Below are 21,271 nucleotides of genomic sequence, written 5' to 3'. Positions count from 1 at the left end.
GCAACTATTTATAACTGGTTAAATGAATTTAAACGTGGTCGTACATCAACAAAGGATGAACCACGCTCAGGACGTTCTGTAGAGGTGACTACACCAGAAATGATCAATAAAATCCACGATATGGTGTTAAGTGACTGAAGATTAAAGTTGAGTGAGATAATTGAGGTTACAGGGATCTCAAAAGGTAGCGTCATTTCTATTTTACATGACTAATTGGGCATGAAAAAAATGTCTGCAAGATGGGTGCCGCGTTTGCTCACAGTCGACAATAAACGCAATAGGGTGGTGGCCTCTAAAGCCCTGTTGTCGCTCATGCAACGCAATCCGGATGAATTTTTTCGTCGCTTTGTGACTGTAGATGAAACATGGATACACCACTATACTCCCGAGACGAAAGAACAGTCAAAGCAGTGGATTGCGAAAGGCGAACCATGTCCAAAGAAGGCGAAAACCGTAAAATCAGCTGGTAAGGTTATGGCTACTGTATTTTGGGATGCACGTGGAATTATTTTCGTTGACTATTTGGAAAAAGGAAAAACAATAACAGGGGATTATTATGCATCTTTATTGGACCAGCTAAAAAACAAAATTGAAGAAAAACGGCCTCATTTAAACAGGAAAAAAATCCTCTTTCATCAGGACAATGCCCGTGTTCACACATGTTTACGATCAATGGCTAAAATTGAAGAATTGAAGTTCGAATTGGTCGACCACCCACCGTATTCGCCAGATTTAGCCCCCAGTGACTTTTTCCTTTTCCCAAACTTAAAAAAATGGCTAAGTGGATAACGTTTTTTTTTCAAATGAAGAAGTCATCGATCGGACAAATGCTTATTTTGAGGACCTTCCGAAAACTTATTTTTCTGACGGTTTAAAAAAAATTGAGAAACGTCTAACCAAGTGTATTGAGCTCCAAGGAAATTATGTTGAGAAATAAAAATAAAATACAAAAATAAAACCTGTTTTAATGCTTTTTTCTAAGGAATTATTGACCCACCCTCGTACCTACACACGATTTTAAAAAAAAGACAAAAGAAGCTCGCAAATACTGTCAATTGTAGATATACTATCCACTCATTGTATAGAAAAAAATGAATAACTATTCCATCTTCTGTCGTTTGCATACAAACTATGTTTATATGACAATTTATTCTTTAATGCCAGAAAACGTTATTTTTCAAAACAAGTTGGTTGCACTGAGAATTAAAAAAAAATGTATTTTCTCTGTCTACTTAATATGATAACTTTTCATTCAGTTTTTTTCAGACCTTAGTTAGATCTATAAATTATAGCTTATCTAACAAAATTGCAAATTTGGAGTGGGCAAGGTAAGCAAGCTGATTCAAATAAATTCAAATGCACTATAGCACTGCAATTATATCGACGTGATTTGACCTTCCTGCGGACATGTGATGGTATTATTGGTCCAGCAGAATAACTTGGGTCCCGTCAGAATTTTTATAATGTATGTATTTTTCTATTGATTTATGATACATTTTTTCAATTTTTAGCCAGTATAGATCTAAGAATTGCCATCTAATAAACATGCGAATGGAGTGGGCAAGCGAACCGTTATTAACTTTCTTTGTTATTTTTTAACATACTACTACATACAGTGACGTCCCTAGACAAAATGCCGCCCCTAAGCAGCGCCAAAATGCCACCCCATTTTTTCAATACAATATTTTTCATTATCCTTCTGACAAGAATATCTAAGAAATGTATGGTAGGTATAGCTACATTACCGACAAAATGACGTATACTACTAAATCTAATTGCTCTGCTTCAATAGAAATATTTCCACGGTTTCAGATACATTTAAAAATACACCTGGTAACTTCCTAAACTCGCGAACGACTGGCAAAAATATTTGGATAAATTTTAAATTAGGCAAGTATGTACATACATATAATTCAAAAATCTGCACGTGTCATTGCTGGTCATCAAGGACGTGACCTCCAACGACGACAGAAGTAAACTAGACATCGCGAACCCAACAAAAAATATAGTCCTATTAAATCTTGTATGTTAGTTAATTATTACATTTTGTTTCCAACCAGTGAACTGATTTTTTAATGGAAAGATATTTCCGTTATTACTACGTTCAGGTAGCTATTTCTATATATACCTAATGATTCTCATCGATTTCCCGCCCTTCGAGTAACTGCCGCCCCCAAGCGAAGCTCAATCTGCCTACCCCCATGGGACGTCGCTGACTACATATTATTCCACTTTATGTAATATGAAAGTAAAAGCTTGAATTTTCCAACATACCAATTGATAATTTTCATTTGCAAATAGCAAATCTTACACCACACGACATTAATCTCTGCGCAGGGAGAGAATTAAATTATACTATTTGTCGTGAAGAGATCATCTTGAGGCGGCCAAAAATGGTTTTTCGGTAATATTTCATCAACCGTTATCCCCGCAGAAAATTTATTGTAAAATAAAATAAAGATTTTAATAAACTATTTCTTTTATTCAACGAATAAGACAAGATTTCAGAATGTAACATTCTATATACTGAATATACATAATTTGAAAACATCTTATGCATATACGTCGGTTAGTAATTAAGGAATTAATTGATACCTACCTTAATTTAATATAAAAAAACCGATAGCCAACATTACAACGCAATTCGATAAGCATTTCATGTAACAAACAACTACTAGTTAAAATTGTCGCGATTCAATAAGAATCCCGTAGCTAAATTGGTAAAGCATACTGGCGCGAATCCAGCAGATACAAGTTCAAGTCCCGTCGGGTGTCGTATTTTTTTCTACAAAATGAATTTTTCTAGTGTGTATAATATATATGCATGAGATGTTTTCAAATTATGTATATAAGATCTTTAAATTGTACACAAAAAGGTATTTGGCATATTTTTAATAAGTTAAACGGTTTTATCACAATTTGAGAATTGGCGTTTAGCCGTCTTCTCTTTTTTCGACTCGTATATTGCTAAAATAAAGCAAACATCCCTTCTTGTACCATTATGGCATCATTAGCCTGTTTCAATACACTGCTAGATGGATATCTTCTCAAGCGCAATCGAATCCTCTCGGCTCCTTGTACTTCACTGCCACGTAATTCGATCGAACATTAATATGTCGTCAATCCTGCGTACAAGACGGCCTTTCGGTCATCTTAAGCCCTCGAGTACCACTGGATCATCTAATAATTATTATTCTAACTAAAGCATAATCGTGACGTACGATGTGCGTAATTTTGTCAATGTGTCCAAGAGATCACTCCATAATATTATTTATATATATATTCACTTAATTAAACTCTATTTTTACAGGTTACATGTAAATAATTTATGAAGTGAGTGAATATAATCCATGAAGGTAGCATTTTAAGTATGCTAGGGCAGCACTTTACTTAGGGACTTCACTATTTGTAATATATGAATATAGGTGATAAAATAGTTAATAAAAAAACGTTGGTGGTTTGAAAAAAGAGTTTTACTTAAGTACTTCATTTTAATGTTTTACATAAATTAGGTACAAATACAAAATATTTATCTAGATATAATACATAAATTCGACACTTAGCAGATTGTTTTATGTAAGTACACATTTGAAGAATATCGTAAAGCTTTAATCTTTATAAAAAAAAATATTGGTAACAGTATAGTAATAAAATGGTAATATTTATTGGTTACGATTACATGATCATAGTGAGGAAAATTTTAATGGTGCCAAAAGTTTTAGAATCATTGTCATTCTTAATTTAAAATGTATTAACATTCTATTTTCAAATTTTAATATGAATACAGGGGCGGATCGTCATTGGGGAAGCTTAATAACGGTTGCAATATAACGCATCCAAAAGGCTACGTCATAACTTTGACATCATGAAAGGTATTTGGTTTAGATACATTGTAGAAAAGAAAATTTCGTTCTTTTTTTGAATTTTTGAACACGTTATACATAAACTGTATAATAATCTGTCGTTAATATAAATAAGATATTGTAATTAAATGTATATAATATGTAGATAGATACTTAATTTTAAACTAATTTGATGCAATGAGCGGACGTATAAGTCATTTTGGCATAAAATTGTCTGTACAAAAATGTGTCGCTTAGTCAATTTTCCCTGAGGACAGTTTATAAAACAATAATTAATTAGTTTATGTCAGTGATGCACAACCTTCTAACCAGTGGGGGGGGGGCATGTTATCCATTTTATAATTATGTGGCTCTTTGGAAAAAAACTAATTGTCCCCTTTTAGATTTTGATCTATGATGTCAATATTTACTGCTTCAGAATGTATGTCTTCAGTATATAGTTAAAAATTAGCGGTTCCACAGAAAATAATATATTGTACTTACCATCTTCGGTAAGTAAAAATTCTAAAGTTACGCATCAGTTTTTGTCAAATGGCCACATAATTATTCGCTGGTCACACGCAGGGTAATGTACGAATCCGAAAAATTCACTGCAATATCTATGAAATCGCGTTGTACGGTTATCCAATGAACACTTACTGCATCTACTATCTATAAACGCGATATTGTTTATTTTTTAAACTCATAACAATTTGATTAATGTTTATCGTTATATGTGCTGTGTATCTAATACTATAGCATTTACAATTGAGTTCTTGATATTCTATCTTTCACCGTATTTCTAGCCGAAGGCATATCTTAGAAATATTATATCTTAGATATATTATATATCTAAGAACTGTTGAAAATGTCCCTCTGAGGCGGACGAAACCGGTCCTAATTTATTGATTAAAAGTGGAATAAGTACTACAAAAAAATGCGTTTTATTAAATTAAAACAACAATACAATGCAGTTCCACCATGGAGTTAACAAAATAAAAGAAAATATCTTTTATTCTTTCAATATTTTTGTCTTGTTTTTAAAATTCCCAAAGAGATCGTGGAACCATTTGCACCACTCTTCTTTCATATTATATTCTCTATCGCTGAACGGTTTTCCATTTTTAGATATTATGTTTGAGTCAAAATAACAATCAGTTATTATATTTGAATGATTGCCGATAATTAATTTCATAAGGTTTGTTGATTGAATATTTTTATTTTAATTGCCCGATCCTTAGGACCGACTTATGCGATTGTAGTGATTGTCTTGAAAAAGATTAGCCTGCTATTTTTTATGCAATGCGATTTGTCATTTATGCATGAATTTTGTCGTTTCCGTTGGCGCATCCATTGGTAAACATAATATGAAAAACCGAAGAAAATCCGCATGGCTATGTCGTCATTATTTTTTAATATTATATATAAGTAAGTATATATTTATTTGTAAAAAGTTTTTTTTATAAAAAAACATTTTTTACAGGTATAATATATAAAATAGTAATTTATTTTCTTTTCAAAATGAAACATTCGCGTGCTATGCAAAATCATCTCGCGTGCCACAGTGGCACGCGTTCCATGGGTTCGCCATCCCTGCTATAGGTTGTAAAAAATATAACTCGACACTTGGACACAGTGGCGAAGTATGGAGGTAAACTGTAAAGATTCAACATAAATAGTACACACTAAAGTTTATTAGTCATACGTATTTGTTTTCATTGAACTAATATTACAAATTGGGGATGGTGTTGATTAGTTTTTAAAATCCAATTTAACCCTGCATAAACCAAGCCACAACAGATAATACTTGTCAAAAAATATTCGTCAATCTATAAAATATCTAAAATTATGCTATTAAACCGTACAGAATTATATTAGTATAGAATATTTTTTATCTATTATCGTATGATTTAGGAAGGGCTTAATTAATTAAAAAAAAAACTGACCAACGCCATAATATTCTTAGTTCAATGACAGATAAGTACCTACGATGTTTGAGGCTTTCACGGTTGTTTTTTATCGTAGTATATTCTTGGGTTTTCACCGTGTCTCCTTCTTCCTTCTTACTCGACGTTTCTTAATAGGGATGATGGATTACGGTTAAAAACGTCATGGCTTCCAGGACTATCAGCAAAATCTAATATTCGAGCCGGTATCCCCGGTCGTAATGATTGACAGATTACTCTGAGCAACTTTTGCTCTTAGATAATCGGATTCCTTTTGACATTCTTAGAGCAACGTTTACATTCACACACCTACACTACATTTCATCATAAAACATATCTCTTGATAATGGCCTCTGCAACGAGCCCGAAACGTCGAGTAAAGAAGGAAGAAGGAGACACGGTGAAAACCCACGAATATACTACGATAAGTACCTACGAGTATGACTGACAACATTTTGTGTACACTATATAATATGTCGGATCTTAACAGCCTACCTCCACCCTTCGCCACTGCTACGGCATAATACACTATCAATGATATTATCTATTGCAGTACAAGAAAATTTGCAAGTTATAAATGTAATTAATTGCTGAATTTTTACCGCAATAAATGGCATGGAACATTGAGAGTTGTGCACCACTGGTTTCGGCTCTTTTTATTATCTTAATGAATATCTGCAGAAAAAAAACATGGTAAGTGACGAGCGAAGTGAACTAATGTACAATATTAAATTTATTAATCTTATACTAATATGTACCTATTAATATTGAAAAAATGTGTAAAATCATTTAAATTTGATTGCATATTAAAATAGTATTTTTTAAGATAGTGGATTGTCCAACAATTATTATCAAATAAATGCAATGTTATTCTGCATCAATCATTTAGTATAATTATGATCATGGCCCCCACAAGGGAGAGGCTGACAGGGCTCTAGCTTGGGGGCCCGGCGTGGCGGACCGACCACATATCACAAAATTGCACTAATAGTAAAAAATGTCGCCTGCGACGCTATTTCACGAGTATACTAACATTGATTATTGTTTGTCAATATTCGACAACGCCACAATTCAAGTGGTGCATTAAATTAAATATATATATATATATATAAAATACCCTAAATTACACTATTTGTATTACATTACTTTAGATCGCCACACTGATTTTAACCTTAGCGATAGGTAGGGGGGCCCGCTTCAAGATGTAGGCATACAGTCCACTAAAGCAGGCTTACGGGGCGCTCGCGCATTTTCTATGTGAATCATCGAAAATACAACGTAATCAAATACGCCAGCGCACACTGGATTTGACGACGCATTGTGCCCGCCTGCCCCATGAGTCACCGTTTTTGGCTTCTCAGCGATACGAATTAACGAAAATACAACGTAGTCCATTCATTGAACACGGCAAGCAAAATCACGCTCCTCGAAGCGTCATCGATAGACGGGCGAGAAGCCATTATTTAAGAACAGTGAACTCTTTGTTTAGTTATTGCGTGTCCGATATTAATTACAAGCCCCGAGAAATTTAATAATATTTTTATTGCTTTGTTATGAGAGACGCTGATAATAATAATTATTTTGTGCTCCTTGAGCCCCTTATTCTCGTACATAGGTGAAGGGTAATGCGCGGGTGGGAGGGGGCCTACTCAGTAGTGAGCGCACCGAACGCTTTTTTGGTGGGCTTTATGCCGTAGGGGCCATGATTATGATCCTATCGCAGGCCTCCAAATCCCTAAACCCGCCACTGAACACGGCATAATTTTATAAACTCTATTTTTCTTGTCCAAATGAAATCTTCAAGTCCTAATATTATCATATCTCCGAATAATTTGCACTTACAATGTTTTTACACTCGCTGAGCGATAATCATGTCAGAAAAAAAATGTTTATATTTTGTCTGTTTTGTGACGTACATTTTTTATAACCCTCCCTCGCCCGTAACCCAGTCGTAACGAATCGTATCAAGACTCCTTCCCCCATGAGTAAGTGATGTCATAATAATATAATATTATCATCAGTCGGCGAACTGAGGTAGATTACCATAAGCGGGGTAAAAATTAAAATCTTTGGGATAATGAAAACTCAATAAAAGTATTACATTAAGGAGGAAACTTGTACGTATGCAGTTCGCCGTATCACACTTTACCGTGAAATGTTGTATCGGAAATATATGGCCGTATATTAAAGACCATCCAACCTCTGGGTCGTATTTGTAGTACTTAGAGATTGCAATACCGAATGAAAATATCAATACCGGTTTTTCGGTATTTCTTATTGAATACCGGTATTCGTTAAAACTAGGGAATCCAATCCCGAGCCAAAATTCTGATCCCGGGATTTCAATTTGACAATCTCGGGATTGGCAATTGTTTCCATTGTTAATATAAAAATTTTAAATTTACAAAAAATAACATTGATAAAATCGGTCAAAAATAAATCTAGTATAATTTATACTATTTAAGTTAATATTGTATACGTTCAATCTTGGAAATACATAAGTTTAATGGAGTAAAAAATAATGTGAATTTAATATGAGATTGCTATTTCTGATAGTAAAGACTTAATGAATGGGTTAGCGAGATTTAAAATAGTAAAGCAAATCATGGTGTACTCGTGGCCTTTCCACTTCATAAATCTAATTAGTCAGCCAAATATGAAACTGCCGTAAAACGTATGAGATCATGGTGGAATTACTTTGCTAATAGTGCGAAGAATTGTTTTTTCCAATCTTTCTCATTTTTATTAATTTATGTGAAAAAATAAAATGAATCGGCAACTTACACATGGGTATAAATCAAACTTCATTTAAACTCAGTTTATTTCTAATGTAGTTATTTGTTATTAAAAGTATTTTTTCTGTTATATTTTCGTTTTTATTTTCCATAAAAATTGATAAAAAAAACCAATCCCGAAAGTTTCGGGATTATGTTTATCAATCCCGGGATTCATAGGTATCGAAAATAGCTCGGAATCCCGGGATTGGAATCCCCAGTTAAAACATACGTAGTAGGTAAGTACCTACTTATCAGTAAATATAGCTATTACAATCTGTTTAAAAACAATATTTCATAGAACAAAACCTACCTACCTACATTTATTATGGTGACATTTAAAAGTATGACCTATTAATCACAATATTGTGGAATTGGTGATTTTTACAAATAATTAGAATACATTGATAATTTCAACTAAAACCTTCAAAAAGGCTGGTTCATTAATAATTATAAATAAGCGCGCTGCCAGCAGCCTTTCCAGAAAAGCTTATTCATTTCAACACTTGTACAATCATCAATAATGTAATTATAGAATAATTAACATTTGTCGCGGATGTTTTTTTATTTCGAAATAATATCAGTAGATATGTTAATTTATCGGGACAATTTTATAAATGGGTATATTTAATGAATTGTGTTTTATTGTTTTTTCGCTTATCTTGGATTCAGTCAATATTTTGCATTTTATCAGCCACATAACTGATACATTCAATTGAATAGGAAATACAGTACAAACTAATGAAGAAATAACATTAAATTCATCGTCAAAAACGTAAACGAGTGTGGTTTCTTAATACAGAAAATTTCAGTATTTTGGAATTTTAAAACCGGTATTGATAAATACTGTAATACCAGTTTTAAAATACCGGTATTGCAATCCCTAACTGACATAAAAATCATGTCTAAATAAAACACGGTTCTTGTCGGTTTACACTTTACAGGAAGCTAGCAGTAAACAAATTTTGAAAATGGCCGATATACTGGCTTATTTGTTAGGTTCTTGAATTTTGCCAAAATCAGCTATAAAAATTGAATTAATATTCATATTGAATCTGATAAAATTGGAGACCGTATGGTATACGGTCATCTCTTTCGGCGAAATGTTCTACGTACAATTTACATGTAACCGTTAATTTATGCGGATCTGTTTTGAATATGAGGAGCACGAAGAAATCATGATTTGAATACTTACCCAACTTGACTTTTTTTTAGAAATTGTAGACTGGTTCCTTTGGTCTTATTGTCGCGACAATAAATCTACGCATGTGAATATGCCTTATTATACAATATATTCGAATATAAAAAAAAAATATTTAGTACATTATGAGACGTCAGACGACCACCCATGTTTTTAATTTCCAAATTTGTCCTTATTACCACAAGAAATTAGGCAGTATGATTTAATGACATTTGGGAATATTATTGTTCCAATGTTTCGATACTAATAATTGTCAGTTTTCATTTAGATTTTTTAATACTTACTTACAGTGACAGATTATCCGACAATTTAAAATCGTAACTTAGAACCGTTTCACACGGGACACATGTGTCCAGCCACCGGTGTGTCGAGGGGCTGCATTTACACATAAATGAATGAGCGCGGTCAGACGGAGACACACGAGTGTCGCGTTCATTTATATGTAAATTTCTCGACACACCTGTGGCTGGACACAGGTGTCCCTTGGGAAACGGGCCTTACACTCTATTCAATAATGCTTCATAATCATAGAATATAAAAGAATTCAAATCTAAACTGTTTGGTGTGGTTGAAGCTATCTGACAAGAATTAGTGGGTGGTAATCGGCCTACGAATTTTAATAATATATTAATTACATTATTCCCGTCACACTTCCACAGAAAATTTAATAGGCACAATATTCATAAACATATATTGACCCGAAACGTTCTGCACGTTACCACCACAAGAATGGGTATACCTACAATTATTAGTGCGTTCCCACCACACGATTGAAAATGTAAGTTCATATGGCTATCCATTCTTTTTTTTATTTATATAGGATTTATACATGATTGTCTAACCCACACCTCATCCGAAATGTGCTAGAGCCCGTCTCCGGAAAAGTGTACGTATGCAGTTCGACGTATCACAGTTCACCGTGAATTGTTGTATCGGAAATAGGTGGCCGTATAGCATATATCTTACATAATAAAAACCACTGGAATTGAAGGTAAAAATAAAAGAAAATAAGTTTGTAAGTAAATTATAAATAATACAATCATAACGTTTAAGTATTATTTACTTATACAGAATTTTGAATTATTCAAAAGTATGTTTTCTGTCTGTTTCCGGTACAGCAGCTCGAGGTGAACTATGATACGGCAAACTGTATACGTACTATTGAAGCCTACCCGTCAATAATGATCTATATTAAATTAGGGCATTTTGAGATAATCAAATAAAACTATTTTGTTGAGAAGAAATTATTTATAATTAAAAGGTCTCTCCTAAATTCCTTGATCACTAATTTTTATTCCTCTTCCAATTTTCCAAAAAGTCGTGTGTCCTCCATTTTGACAGATGCATAGATCATTATTGTAGAGGCAAACGCATCAAAACGACGTGACTTGACTAATGTTGCTAGATCAAAAAAAAATATATGCCAAAACAGAGACAATGTGATGTAGAATGTAGATCATTGTTGCATATTTAGTTAAAAACTGCCAAAATGTAACATATATCTATTGAGAGAGGCTTCAATTTGCGTGTAATCGCTAGAGCCACTAAATTGGACGAATAAAAATAAAAAAAAATTGAAACACAACGAAAGAAAAATTGGTAACATTGTTGATTTAATGGTGGTAAATGCAACATATATGATACATTTTATTATTAATTTTGCATAAAATTGTAAAATAATAAACAAAAAATTAATTCTAACCATTATAAAAGAGTTATAATTGTTTAAGCAGTGTAAGGCCGCACGCAGACACAATAAATACATTAGTGGTTGCCGCTCACTTTTGCTGTACGGCAACCAGCGGTGGTTGTGTGTGCGCATGGCCTAAGCCGAGGGCTGAAAGTCAAACAACGTTATGTACACGTGAAAAATCGTAATACAAAACACTAGATAAAAATAATCAACATTAATTAAGTCAATAATATGTACATGAATAATTATTGGTCTTATGACCATATGCACAGACGTCGACGATTACTGAAAACTTAATACAAATAATAATAATAAACACGTCTTTTGTTTTTCTCACATCCACTAACTAATGCTGTTATTTGGACTGTGTACGCAATGATTATGCATTTGGTCGTTAACAAACGTTGTTTGACAATAATCACCCTGCATACGTTATTTTCAACAGTATCAAATAGGTTTATGTCAGTGGCGAGGGGTGGAGGTAGGCTGTTAAGTTTTGACATAAATAGTGCACACTAAACTGTATCAGTTATACTTATTTGGTTTGCTATGGGCGATTGAACTCAAATAGTGGACAGTTTTGCAGTCATACTTTTTGCTTTCGTTGAATTAAGAATACACATTACAGATGGTGTTGGATAGTTTTTTTTTATTCATTAAGCCCTGCCTAAACCAAACCATTATCGATAAAAATATTTTATAGGTAAACGCATATTTTTTGACTATTATCTATTATGGCTTGGATTAGGCAGGGTGTAATTGAATTTTGAAAACTAACTAATACTATCTTCACATTGTAGTCTTAGTTCAATAAAACCAAACACGTTTGACTGACAAAGTTTGGTGTGCACTTCTTACATGTCGGATTTTAACAGCCTACCTCCACCCTTCGCCACTTGTTTATGTACACATCTTTAAGTCGTCAAAATATGATAGGTTGTTTAAACAAAAATAATTCATCTTCAATTGTGAAAGTACAGTTTAAAAAAGTCATATTATATAATATTAAGACATAATTGTAGTGGTTTTTGATTGTAATACAAGGCAGTTTGTTGAATAAATAAGATAATTTTACCGTAACAGAATTAGTACAATTAAGTACTTACTTAATTAATTATTATTGAAGTCACTCATTCAAAATTTTTAAGAAAGGATAATAAAAACGATATTAAATTTAATAAAAGTAAATTGGTACTTAGTCATTTCGTAAAATATAATATTGCAGCTACAACTAGGGATTGCAATACCGGTATTCCAGTATTTGTCGATTCTGAAATACCGGTTTTAAAAATCAGACAATACCGTTATACCTACTATTCGGTATTGAAAGTGGAAACGAACTGTACCTACTAATTAACATGAAAGGTTTAAGAGAACTTCATTTTTTTTTGCCGGGTTACGTTGTTCGTTTGTATATACATCAGCAACCTCAGTCCTAGTGGCAAATATTTCATGATAGAATAATAATTATACCCTATAATGGACTTGCCTCTGCCTAGTTTTTTGATGTTTATCTATTAAACAAAGACTAGCCTTAAACAATAATGAAGAAATATAATTTTGTTGAGACAGTAAACAACATTGTATTTGGTTTTAGGTACTTCTTACGGGATAAAGTTAAAGAAATTGCTTATTATAAAAAGTGAAATAAAATAATAAAAAATGGTGGAACACTTCATAATATAAATTTATTAAAAGATCATTCGAAGAAGAAAGTAACAATAGTTCAACTATGTATTTGTAAACGTCAGTATCTCTACCTTTTTTTTACCTTTGCATGTTTTTAAATGTTTACATATTATTTAGATATTTTTGCCATAAAATAAAAACATTTTAAAGAGATTTACTTATATATATATATTCCGCCGAGTGATTTACATGTTGCTCTATGTCACTTTCAGTAAAATTCTCAGGAGAGCAATTTGTAAGTTCATATTCAAATAATTGCACAACCAATACATTATATATATTAAAAACTGTGTTCTGCATATAAAAGAATAACTTATTGTCGATATTATCGACAAATCCGTTAATAATTTTTGTATTCCGAATATATATAGTTAAGGAAATAGAACAAACTGACATTAATAAGTCATTTTGCTTAAACATATTGTGATATAGAACAACCTGGAAATCAGGCAGAGATTTATTGGTAGACATTATTACTTGATAGTTTTTTTTCATTGTAATTCACAAATACCGGTATTCAATAAGAAATATCGGTAGTGGTATTTTCATTCGGTTTTGCAATCCCTAGCCACAACGCTACATTTTGACATTGGTTATTGAAACAATATGTATACCTCAAAATATTTAACATCGATGAAACTGTTTATAATAATAATATATAATTTTACATAATTATTTATTTATATTTGGGATGGTATTGATTATTATAATTAAGTATTTATTAAATCTAGTGTTATATAACAATATTTAAAACTCATCTTCTTTTACATAATACTATATTACTAGATAGGCTTTTAAAATGGTTTTAAATCACACTGAAATAAAATTGAATGCAGACAACGTTTGCATTGGATTATATCCAGCTATTTCGGAATGAATATTGTAAGTATTAAATATATTATTGAGCTGAGTATGAAACCCAAATATGAACGCATTAATGTTAGGTATATAGAAAACGTGAAATCTGAAAATTTGTGTTTTAATTTTTATAAATGTCGTATTAAAAAATGGATTTTCTAGCTTTTAGCAAAATCAGTCGACGGCTTGGTGTCCTTATAAATTAAGTATCAATATTTTATGAAAATAGCATATTATAATATCAGTAAGATTTGAAGCCACACAATTTTATTATTGGTTTCACCAATATACTATATTATATATATTTATTTATCAAAACAAAGTAGGTATGTACCTCCCATTTTACTGAGCATTATTTACAATATTTTATGTTGGTCGAAAAATACACCACGATTTGGTAATGATCTTAATTCTACAGTATTATTTTATATATTCATTATAAAACATAATAAGTATTTTATATTAAGATTTTTTTTAACAATCTGACACAAGCTCGTATCTGCATAAAGTAGTGTACTAGTGGGGAACGAATACAAAATATGTATTTTTTAAGTTAGTTAGTACATACTATTTTTAAGTGCATCTAATTGTACTTTTTTTGAATATCGACCATTGGGTTACAGCTAGTTTCCCCACCTATAGATCCACCAGTATAAGTTGTCCAATGAGTGAGGGCGCTATACTAACATTTGACATATAGTTCAATACTTTTTATACCGTGATGAGCTTAGTTCTAAATTCGAGCACCTGACAATGTATGATGGTATATCAGCTAAATAGCTGCCATTACAATTAACGAAATTGATACAAATAAGTACTTATTTGGTTTTACTTGACAATAGGCTAGAGCATTTTTACTACTACTGAAGCATGTGGTTTTACTGATTGAAAAGTAAAGTAAAAACTGTGTACATTTAAGAGATATTTAAATTAATTTACATAATCGTTGTGTGTCATAAATTAAATTATTCAAAAAAATTAAATAAAACAAGTAGGTACTTATTAATTATCAACTCGGACAATTGATCACCGCAAAAAATGTGCCTATTTACTCACTGACAATAATAAAATACATAATTAATGAGATTACTAACCAATATAATATGTGGAAACGTCACCACCTTTGTGTTCAGTGAAATCTTAACAAACAATCTTTGCTAATAATGCGTGACGTCTGCTTTAGAATTTTACATAATCAGATGTGCGCATCAATGGTGACATTTTCCGGTGGATTTTTAAAACTAGATTTTGAGATTTTGAAACCTATTATTGTTAGATAGATAAGGAGCTTGTGTCAAAATGTCTTTTCGTTATTCATCACTTCAAAAACGTACAATTATTTATATGAAACTAGACAAGGATTTGAGGAATTTACAAGGAAAACTGTTATAAATGTCACCTCGTCAGCTTGAACTATTTCATAATAGGTGTTTGGTGGGCCAATGACTATTTAAATGAGAGTAGACTGTTTAAATGAGAGTAGACTGAAAAACTACTCGGCGTTAAAAAGCAGAATTAAAACATGAAGCAAACTGGAAGATTCATGTGAACAAGAGATGACATAGCTTAATATAATCTTCTAAATTCAAAATCCTTAAATTCCTTGCCAGGTTGCGAAAAATAAACAATAAGAATTAAATTGATACATGCACATGGTAGGTATTTACTTTAACTATACAAAATGTATGCTGTTACAGATATCGGTATAATATTATGTATGCAGGTATACCGATATCAATTAGTTGTGTGTAGTGCAAAGTTAAAATAGAATACAACTGGAATTGAAACATGTACATAATATAAAGTCATTTTACAGTAACTATGTAATCCATACAACGTATTTTAAAGACTAGATAGTTGGGTACTAAAGTACTTTAAACATATCTACCAAGTTTCCCATCTCAACGTTAGTCCCGAACTTATCAATTGATCCTTTTAAGCTGGTTCAATTAGGAAGTTTCAGTTGGATACCCTTATGCATACAGAAGAGGTGTTAAGCAGAAGCTTATACATATTAAACTTATTCCTTACATTGACCTAATACATTGTATTTCGGCTCAAGCACTTCACACCCAATGACATAGGTATAATTATTATTAAAAGTTACAAATAATATTATACTTAATTACAACACGTACCTACGTGTTTACTTATTGAGATTATTAAATTTTAAGCCAGTAAATTTACAAAAAAAAACATAAGGACGATAGTGATGAACCTAACTACTTAGTTGTTGATTTGCTCATAATAATAATAAGATACATAATAAATAATTAGGCGCCAATGAACTTTGTCCTAACACCGCTAGAGTGCTCTACGCTCCCAGGTAAAGTACAAACCGAGCGATGGATAGCCATTTTAAAAATAAAAATATATCATACCGGCTTTTGAAATTACAACTCTTGTTAATTAAATGACCAGTGTATCACAAGGTTAGTGAATATCGTGAAACGTTATGATCACATCATTACAATATCATTATTAAATACTGCGTCGACACTCTTTTCTACAAACCGGATTCACTTCTGACAAAATACTTTTTGTCGAAACGTAAATGTATGTACCGATGATGTTATCATGTTGTAAATATGTAAATGTAAACAATCACTGTGATACTTTAATTAAAATAGCAATTACCAGTGTTTATCACGGATTATTTTCATCAAACACTATGGTCAGCCTTCTCGATATGAGAACAGTAGTCATACTCATAAATGCTAACTCTCGTATTAATTATCACTGCCTGTATAACTATAACGCTTATATTTTTGTGACAGTCACTATAGTTAAACTGAAAAGCAAATAATGAAGGCTACGAAGGTTGTCATCATGTGACCGATCAGCCGAGAGGAACTGTTTGGGTCTGCTGCGGGCCTGCGGTTGATGTGCACCTGCACGGGGCGGTTCGGCTTCGGGGGGGTCACCGGAGGCGCTTGGTTTATTTTGAATATCTCAAGCACCTGCTCTTCGGTCGGTCCGTACATGTAACTCCTGACGCCGACGTTCGATTTCAAGATTCTGTAGTTAGTCTGATTGACGTTGACATTTCCGGCGACGAAGTTGTTCAGTCTGTTGATGACGACGAACATATTGCCCATGTTGTCGAATGCGAACCTGTCCGGCCACTGGATGTAGTTCGCGTCCTGGGCGATTATCACCTGTTCCGTGGCGAAGTTTGTCATGCTGTTCCATTGGGCGATCGAATAATTACCGATCAGGCCGTAGAAGAGGTAGCCGTCTTCGTCCATGATCATGCCGTCCGTCTGCGAGAGCTTGATGCCGAGTTCTCTGATCAGCTGCATCGTCATGGAGGCCGGGCTCGATACCATGCTTTCGTTCCTCAAGACTGACGCGCTGACGGCGAACAGTTTGAAACTTGCCAAAGGAGAGAAGTAAACGTTTCGGTCGACTTTCCCATCCATACCGACGTATCTAGGTCCCAGAGCGATTCCGTCCACGTTCACCTGGGAGTCGCTTTGAGTTCCGTTCACATTGAAGTGGAGGGCTTGAACGTCGGCGCGCATTGAGTTCGCTTCTCTCAATTTCCAGGAGCGGCCGTCTTTTCTGCTGAACACGATTATGCCGGGGTCCAAACCGCCATTGTCGGTGATGTAGGCGTAACCACCATCGGTGTCATCCAAAACGATGTCATTCAAATAGCTGGCGGATGATGCTACACTATCGGGGAAGGTGAAGCGCGTCGACGCCCCCATAGTATCTTTCAGGTCGACCAGGGTGAGGGTAGGGCGGCAAGCGGGCACGCTGGAGTCTGGGGCGAGCGTCGAAACCTTTCCGTTGTCGAGAACCCACATTATTCCGTTGCGGTCGATCTCCATGCTTTGGACGGATTGGAAAGCGGTGCAGACTCCGATAGCGTTCTGGGACCAGCTGGGAAAGGGAGTCAAGACGGGGCTCGTATCATTTTTAACGGGGCTGATCGGAATAGTCGCGAGAGTCGCCGGGACGCCGGGTTTCATGCGCGGCAGCGTCACGTACAGCTTGCCGCCGTACTGCTTGATTCCAGAAACGAGCACATTTTCAGGAATGTAATTGCGAGCTGCTATGGAATTTTCGCGAGCTGTGCCATTCGGCCAGTCGAAGTCTAGGGTTTTCCACTCGTACAATACTCTAAACTGATCCCTTTTGCGCTGGGGATAGAACGCATCCTGTGAGGCCACAAGGCTTACCAAGGCAAGCAACACCACTAGACGTGACGTCATCGCCATGTCGATTATTTTGGCACCACTTAGCACTGAGAAAAATACAATTCTATGAGCGAATCTACGATCGACACCGACTTCACGAAATATCTAGGTAGAATGACGGCAAACTGAGCGGGGCGCCGACGGAACGCGATTATATGTCTTTTCCCCCTCTATTGGCCAAACAGCGACAGAAGCGTTCCCTCTACCGCACCTCGCTCTTCCCTGCCCAAATAAAATGTTTTATTATTTAGATTTTAGATTCAGAGTCAAAACAACATTGGTAGAATAGGTATATATTATTTATTATTGTACTTTACATAATATTATTCACGAATCACATAGCTGCACGTTTCATTGGATTAGTAGACCATCATTCCAAATTCAAATTTCGTTAGATTATTTATTATTGTCATTGAAAATTGATGCCTACTAACTAATGTTGCTATTAATAATATTATTGTTGTTAAATCAATTTTACCAGCTGGTCACATTATATTATTATGTTTATGTTATTAATATTATTATGGCTGCTAAGGTCACAAAAACAATAATGCAATTCATTGCAATAATAGGTAGGTATATTGTTATCTTTTACAATATCACTGTAACATCATTATCCACCTACCAAGTTTATCTATATTCTATATATTACCTAGGTACATACCTATAATAATAATGTAAGTACCTAATAATGGGTTACATTTTCATTTGACAATGTGCTATTTTTACATCATTCTGTTTATCTATCAAACACGTATATCAGTTGTTGGCAACATACTACCCGCGGGCAATTAAATTACCCACTACAACATTTTTGAGCTACCCACCAAGAAAATAATATCGCTGGTTTAAAGGTAAAACTCATTATGTTACATTTTGATGTTCTGAGATAATGAGGTTTGAACATATTTTTTGCAATTAAAAATCCAATTTCAAATTAACATTTTTTCTTCTTTTTGTATAAAATGTATAAAAAATCAGAGAATACATTGAAGGTAATCAGATTCTATAAAAAATTAGGAACATTTAAAAAAATGAGTTTTTGTACATAATGAGTTTTTCCACACACATGTTTGTTAGTAAAGTGATAGTATGTCAATACTTTGGCAAGGGTTTCGCAATGTTTTTTATTGTTTTGGATTCTTTTTTAGTAGGTACTTAAGACTACTACTAAGTACTAAAGAATAAAAAATATTTATTTTAACCAAAATAGGAATTAGTAACAATTCAAATTGAAAACAATTAAACATACACTGAGATTAATAATAATTATTTCACAATAATAATACACTGGTGATGGTAATAAGGATAAACCAATAATTATAATAAATTGAGGTAAGATAAACAGCAATAAAAAATATTCTTTATTCCTCAACAATGTCTTCCAAAACGTCTGGCTCTGGTAATGTGTCTAATGTGTTGCGATCTATATAGATGGTAAATTTTCAAATTAGATATTGGTAATATGGATTGATATGCACCTACTAATTGTGGAATAACATTACTCCGTCTCCCTTTTCCCGCTGCATAAATTTTTCTGTAAGGTCCTGTATGGTTATACCGATATTGGATAATTCCAGGTGATTTTTTCTCATAACGTAGACATTTAATTTGGAGCCACATTACTAGCTCTACATTTACATCTATGTTCCTATTGCTTATTAATTTTAAATTTCTTCGTCATATTGGGTCTTCAATACCTACAATGTGCTACAACTCCAGAAGTTAGCGAAGGTAATACCATTTTCCTCGGCTTGTAAGATCAAGTCGAAATTGAAGCTTACTAGACAAGCCTTGCATGAAAATAGGTGCTCCATGCTTTGCATTTCACCACACTCGCAGGTTTGGTCCTCAGAGAACCCCCACTTCACCATGTTATCTCGGGTGCGCCCTGCCATGGTTTTCAGTCTGTTTAGAGCTTTCCATGTTCAGTACCCAAGACTGGCTCCATGCGGGAGGTGCTCTGCTGGCTTTACCCAATCTTTGAAACCCTCAGAGGCTAGGTTGGCCACCCATGCGGATATTCTATCTTATTCGGGTGAGACGGTCAGACGTATTATAGTTGTCGCCATAAAGCCTTTTCTGTATTTTAGCCTTGTTTTGCACATTTGATACCCATGCATGACTTGTCGCGGACTCTCTCTTGGGCTGCCTTTTCAACTAGGGCTGCAGTTTGGAGTCGGATTAGAGGGAGGCTATTCCTGAAAGCACGTGAACTTTAATGACAGGCGTGGATTTCAAGCACCCTGTCACGATCCGGCAGGTTTCGTTGAGCGCAGTCCACATGTCTCGTGTGCGCAGACATGTGCCACACCGGACAGGCATATTCGGCCACCGAGGTGCATAGTGCAAGGGCTGAGTGTATGTAGTTGAGCTCCCTACGTATTACTGCTTAGCTTTCTCAAGATACTGTTCTTTGCTGGTGTCTTCATTTTAGTATTAAGCGTCCGATCTAAGGTGATTCCCAGGTATTTGTTGGCTGTTTGTGGGTTCTAAATGCACCCCATCCCAAACAACATCAAGCAATTTCCCTGCGTCCATGTTTTGGAGATGGAACGCTCCTACCCGTGATTTACCTAGATTTGGCTTAAGTTGATTGAGGTCGTAGTATGTCTTTAACTCGCTTAATGTATCTTTAAGCTGTTTCTCAATCACTTCGAAGCTAATGCTTTGATATAACACGGCTAGATCATCTGCATAGAGGAAATGTTTTGTGTTTACTCCGATTGGCTGATCATTAGTATAAACGTTGAACAGTATGAGTGCGAAGACGGTACCTTGTGAAAGGCCGTTCCGTTGTTGTCTCCAATGGCTGCGTTTTCCGTGCAGTGTTACAAAGAATCTTCGGTTGGCCAGGAGCTTTTCAATCTCTCCTGTTATTTTGAAATCATTCAGGAGGTTGTAAATGTAAAGTTTACTCAGCAGAATTCTATGGTTAATTGTATCGTACGCGGCTGTTAAGTCTACGAAGGGAAACTCTTAATGTGATCGATAACCAGTTTCATGTTTGCCTCACTAGCTTTATTGGCTGGACTTTTTTCCCCTCTTCGGTCATTGTTTCTG

At 34.1% G+C, this 21,271-nt stretch overlaps 1 protein-coding gene across 1 annotated transcript; it reads right to left on the bottom strand.

The window, feature by feature from the left end:
- Nucleotides 1-11,354: 11,354 nt before the first annotated feature.
- LOC147070247 (protein yellow-like) lies at nucleotides 11,355-18,330 on the bottom strand. Its single transcript, XM_085949754.1, has 2 exons — nucleotides 13,252-18,330; nucleotides 11,355-12,832 (listed from the first exon to the last, which is right to left on the bottom strand). Exon 1 carries the CDS (start codon nucleotides 18,227-18,229, stop codon nucleotides 16,790-16,792), a length of 1,440 nt encoding a protein of 479 aa, XP_085805880.1. The 5' UTR covers nucleotides 18,230-18,330; the 3' UTR covers nucleotides 11,355-12,832; nucleotides 13,252-16,789.
- Nucleotides 18,331-21,271: the final 2,941 nt, after the last annotated feature.

Source organism: Rhyacophila brunnea, unplaced genomic scaffold, assembly GCF_057557595.1.
Source record: "Rhyacophila brunnea isolate RB1 unplaced genomic scaffold, BYU_Rbru_1.0 scaffold_22, whole genome shotgun sequence".
Classification (NCBI taxonomy): domain Eukaryota; kingdom Metazoa; phylum Arthropoda; class Insecta; order Trichoptera; family Rhyacophilidae; genus Rhyacophila; species Rhyacophila brunnea.
This window is presented reverse-complemented; position numbering and strand designations above follow the sequence as displayed.

Bases quoted from the DNA above. Each gene is read 5' to 3' on its own strand.
- LOC147070247 (XM_085949754.1), bottom strand. From the start codon at position 18,229: ATGGCGATGACGTCACGTCTAGTGGTGTTGCTTGCCTTGGTAAGCCTT.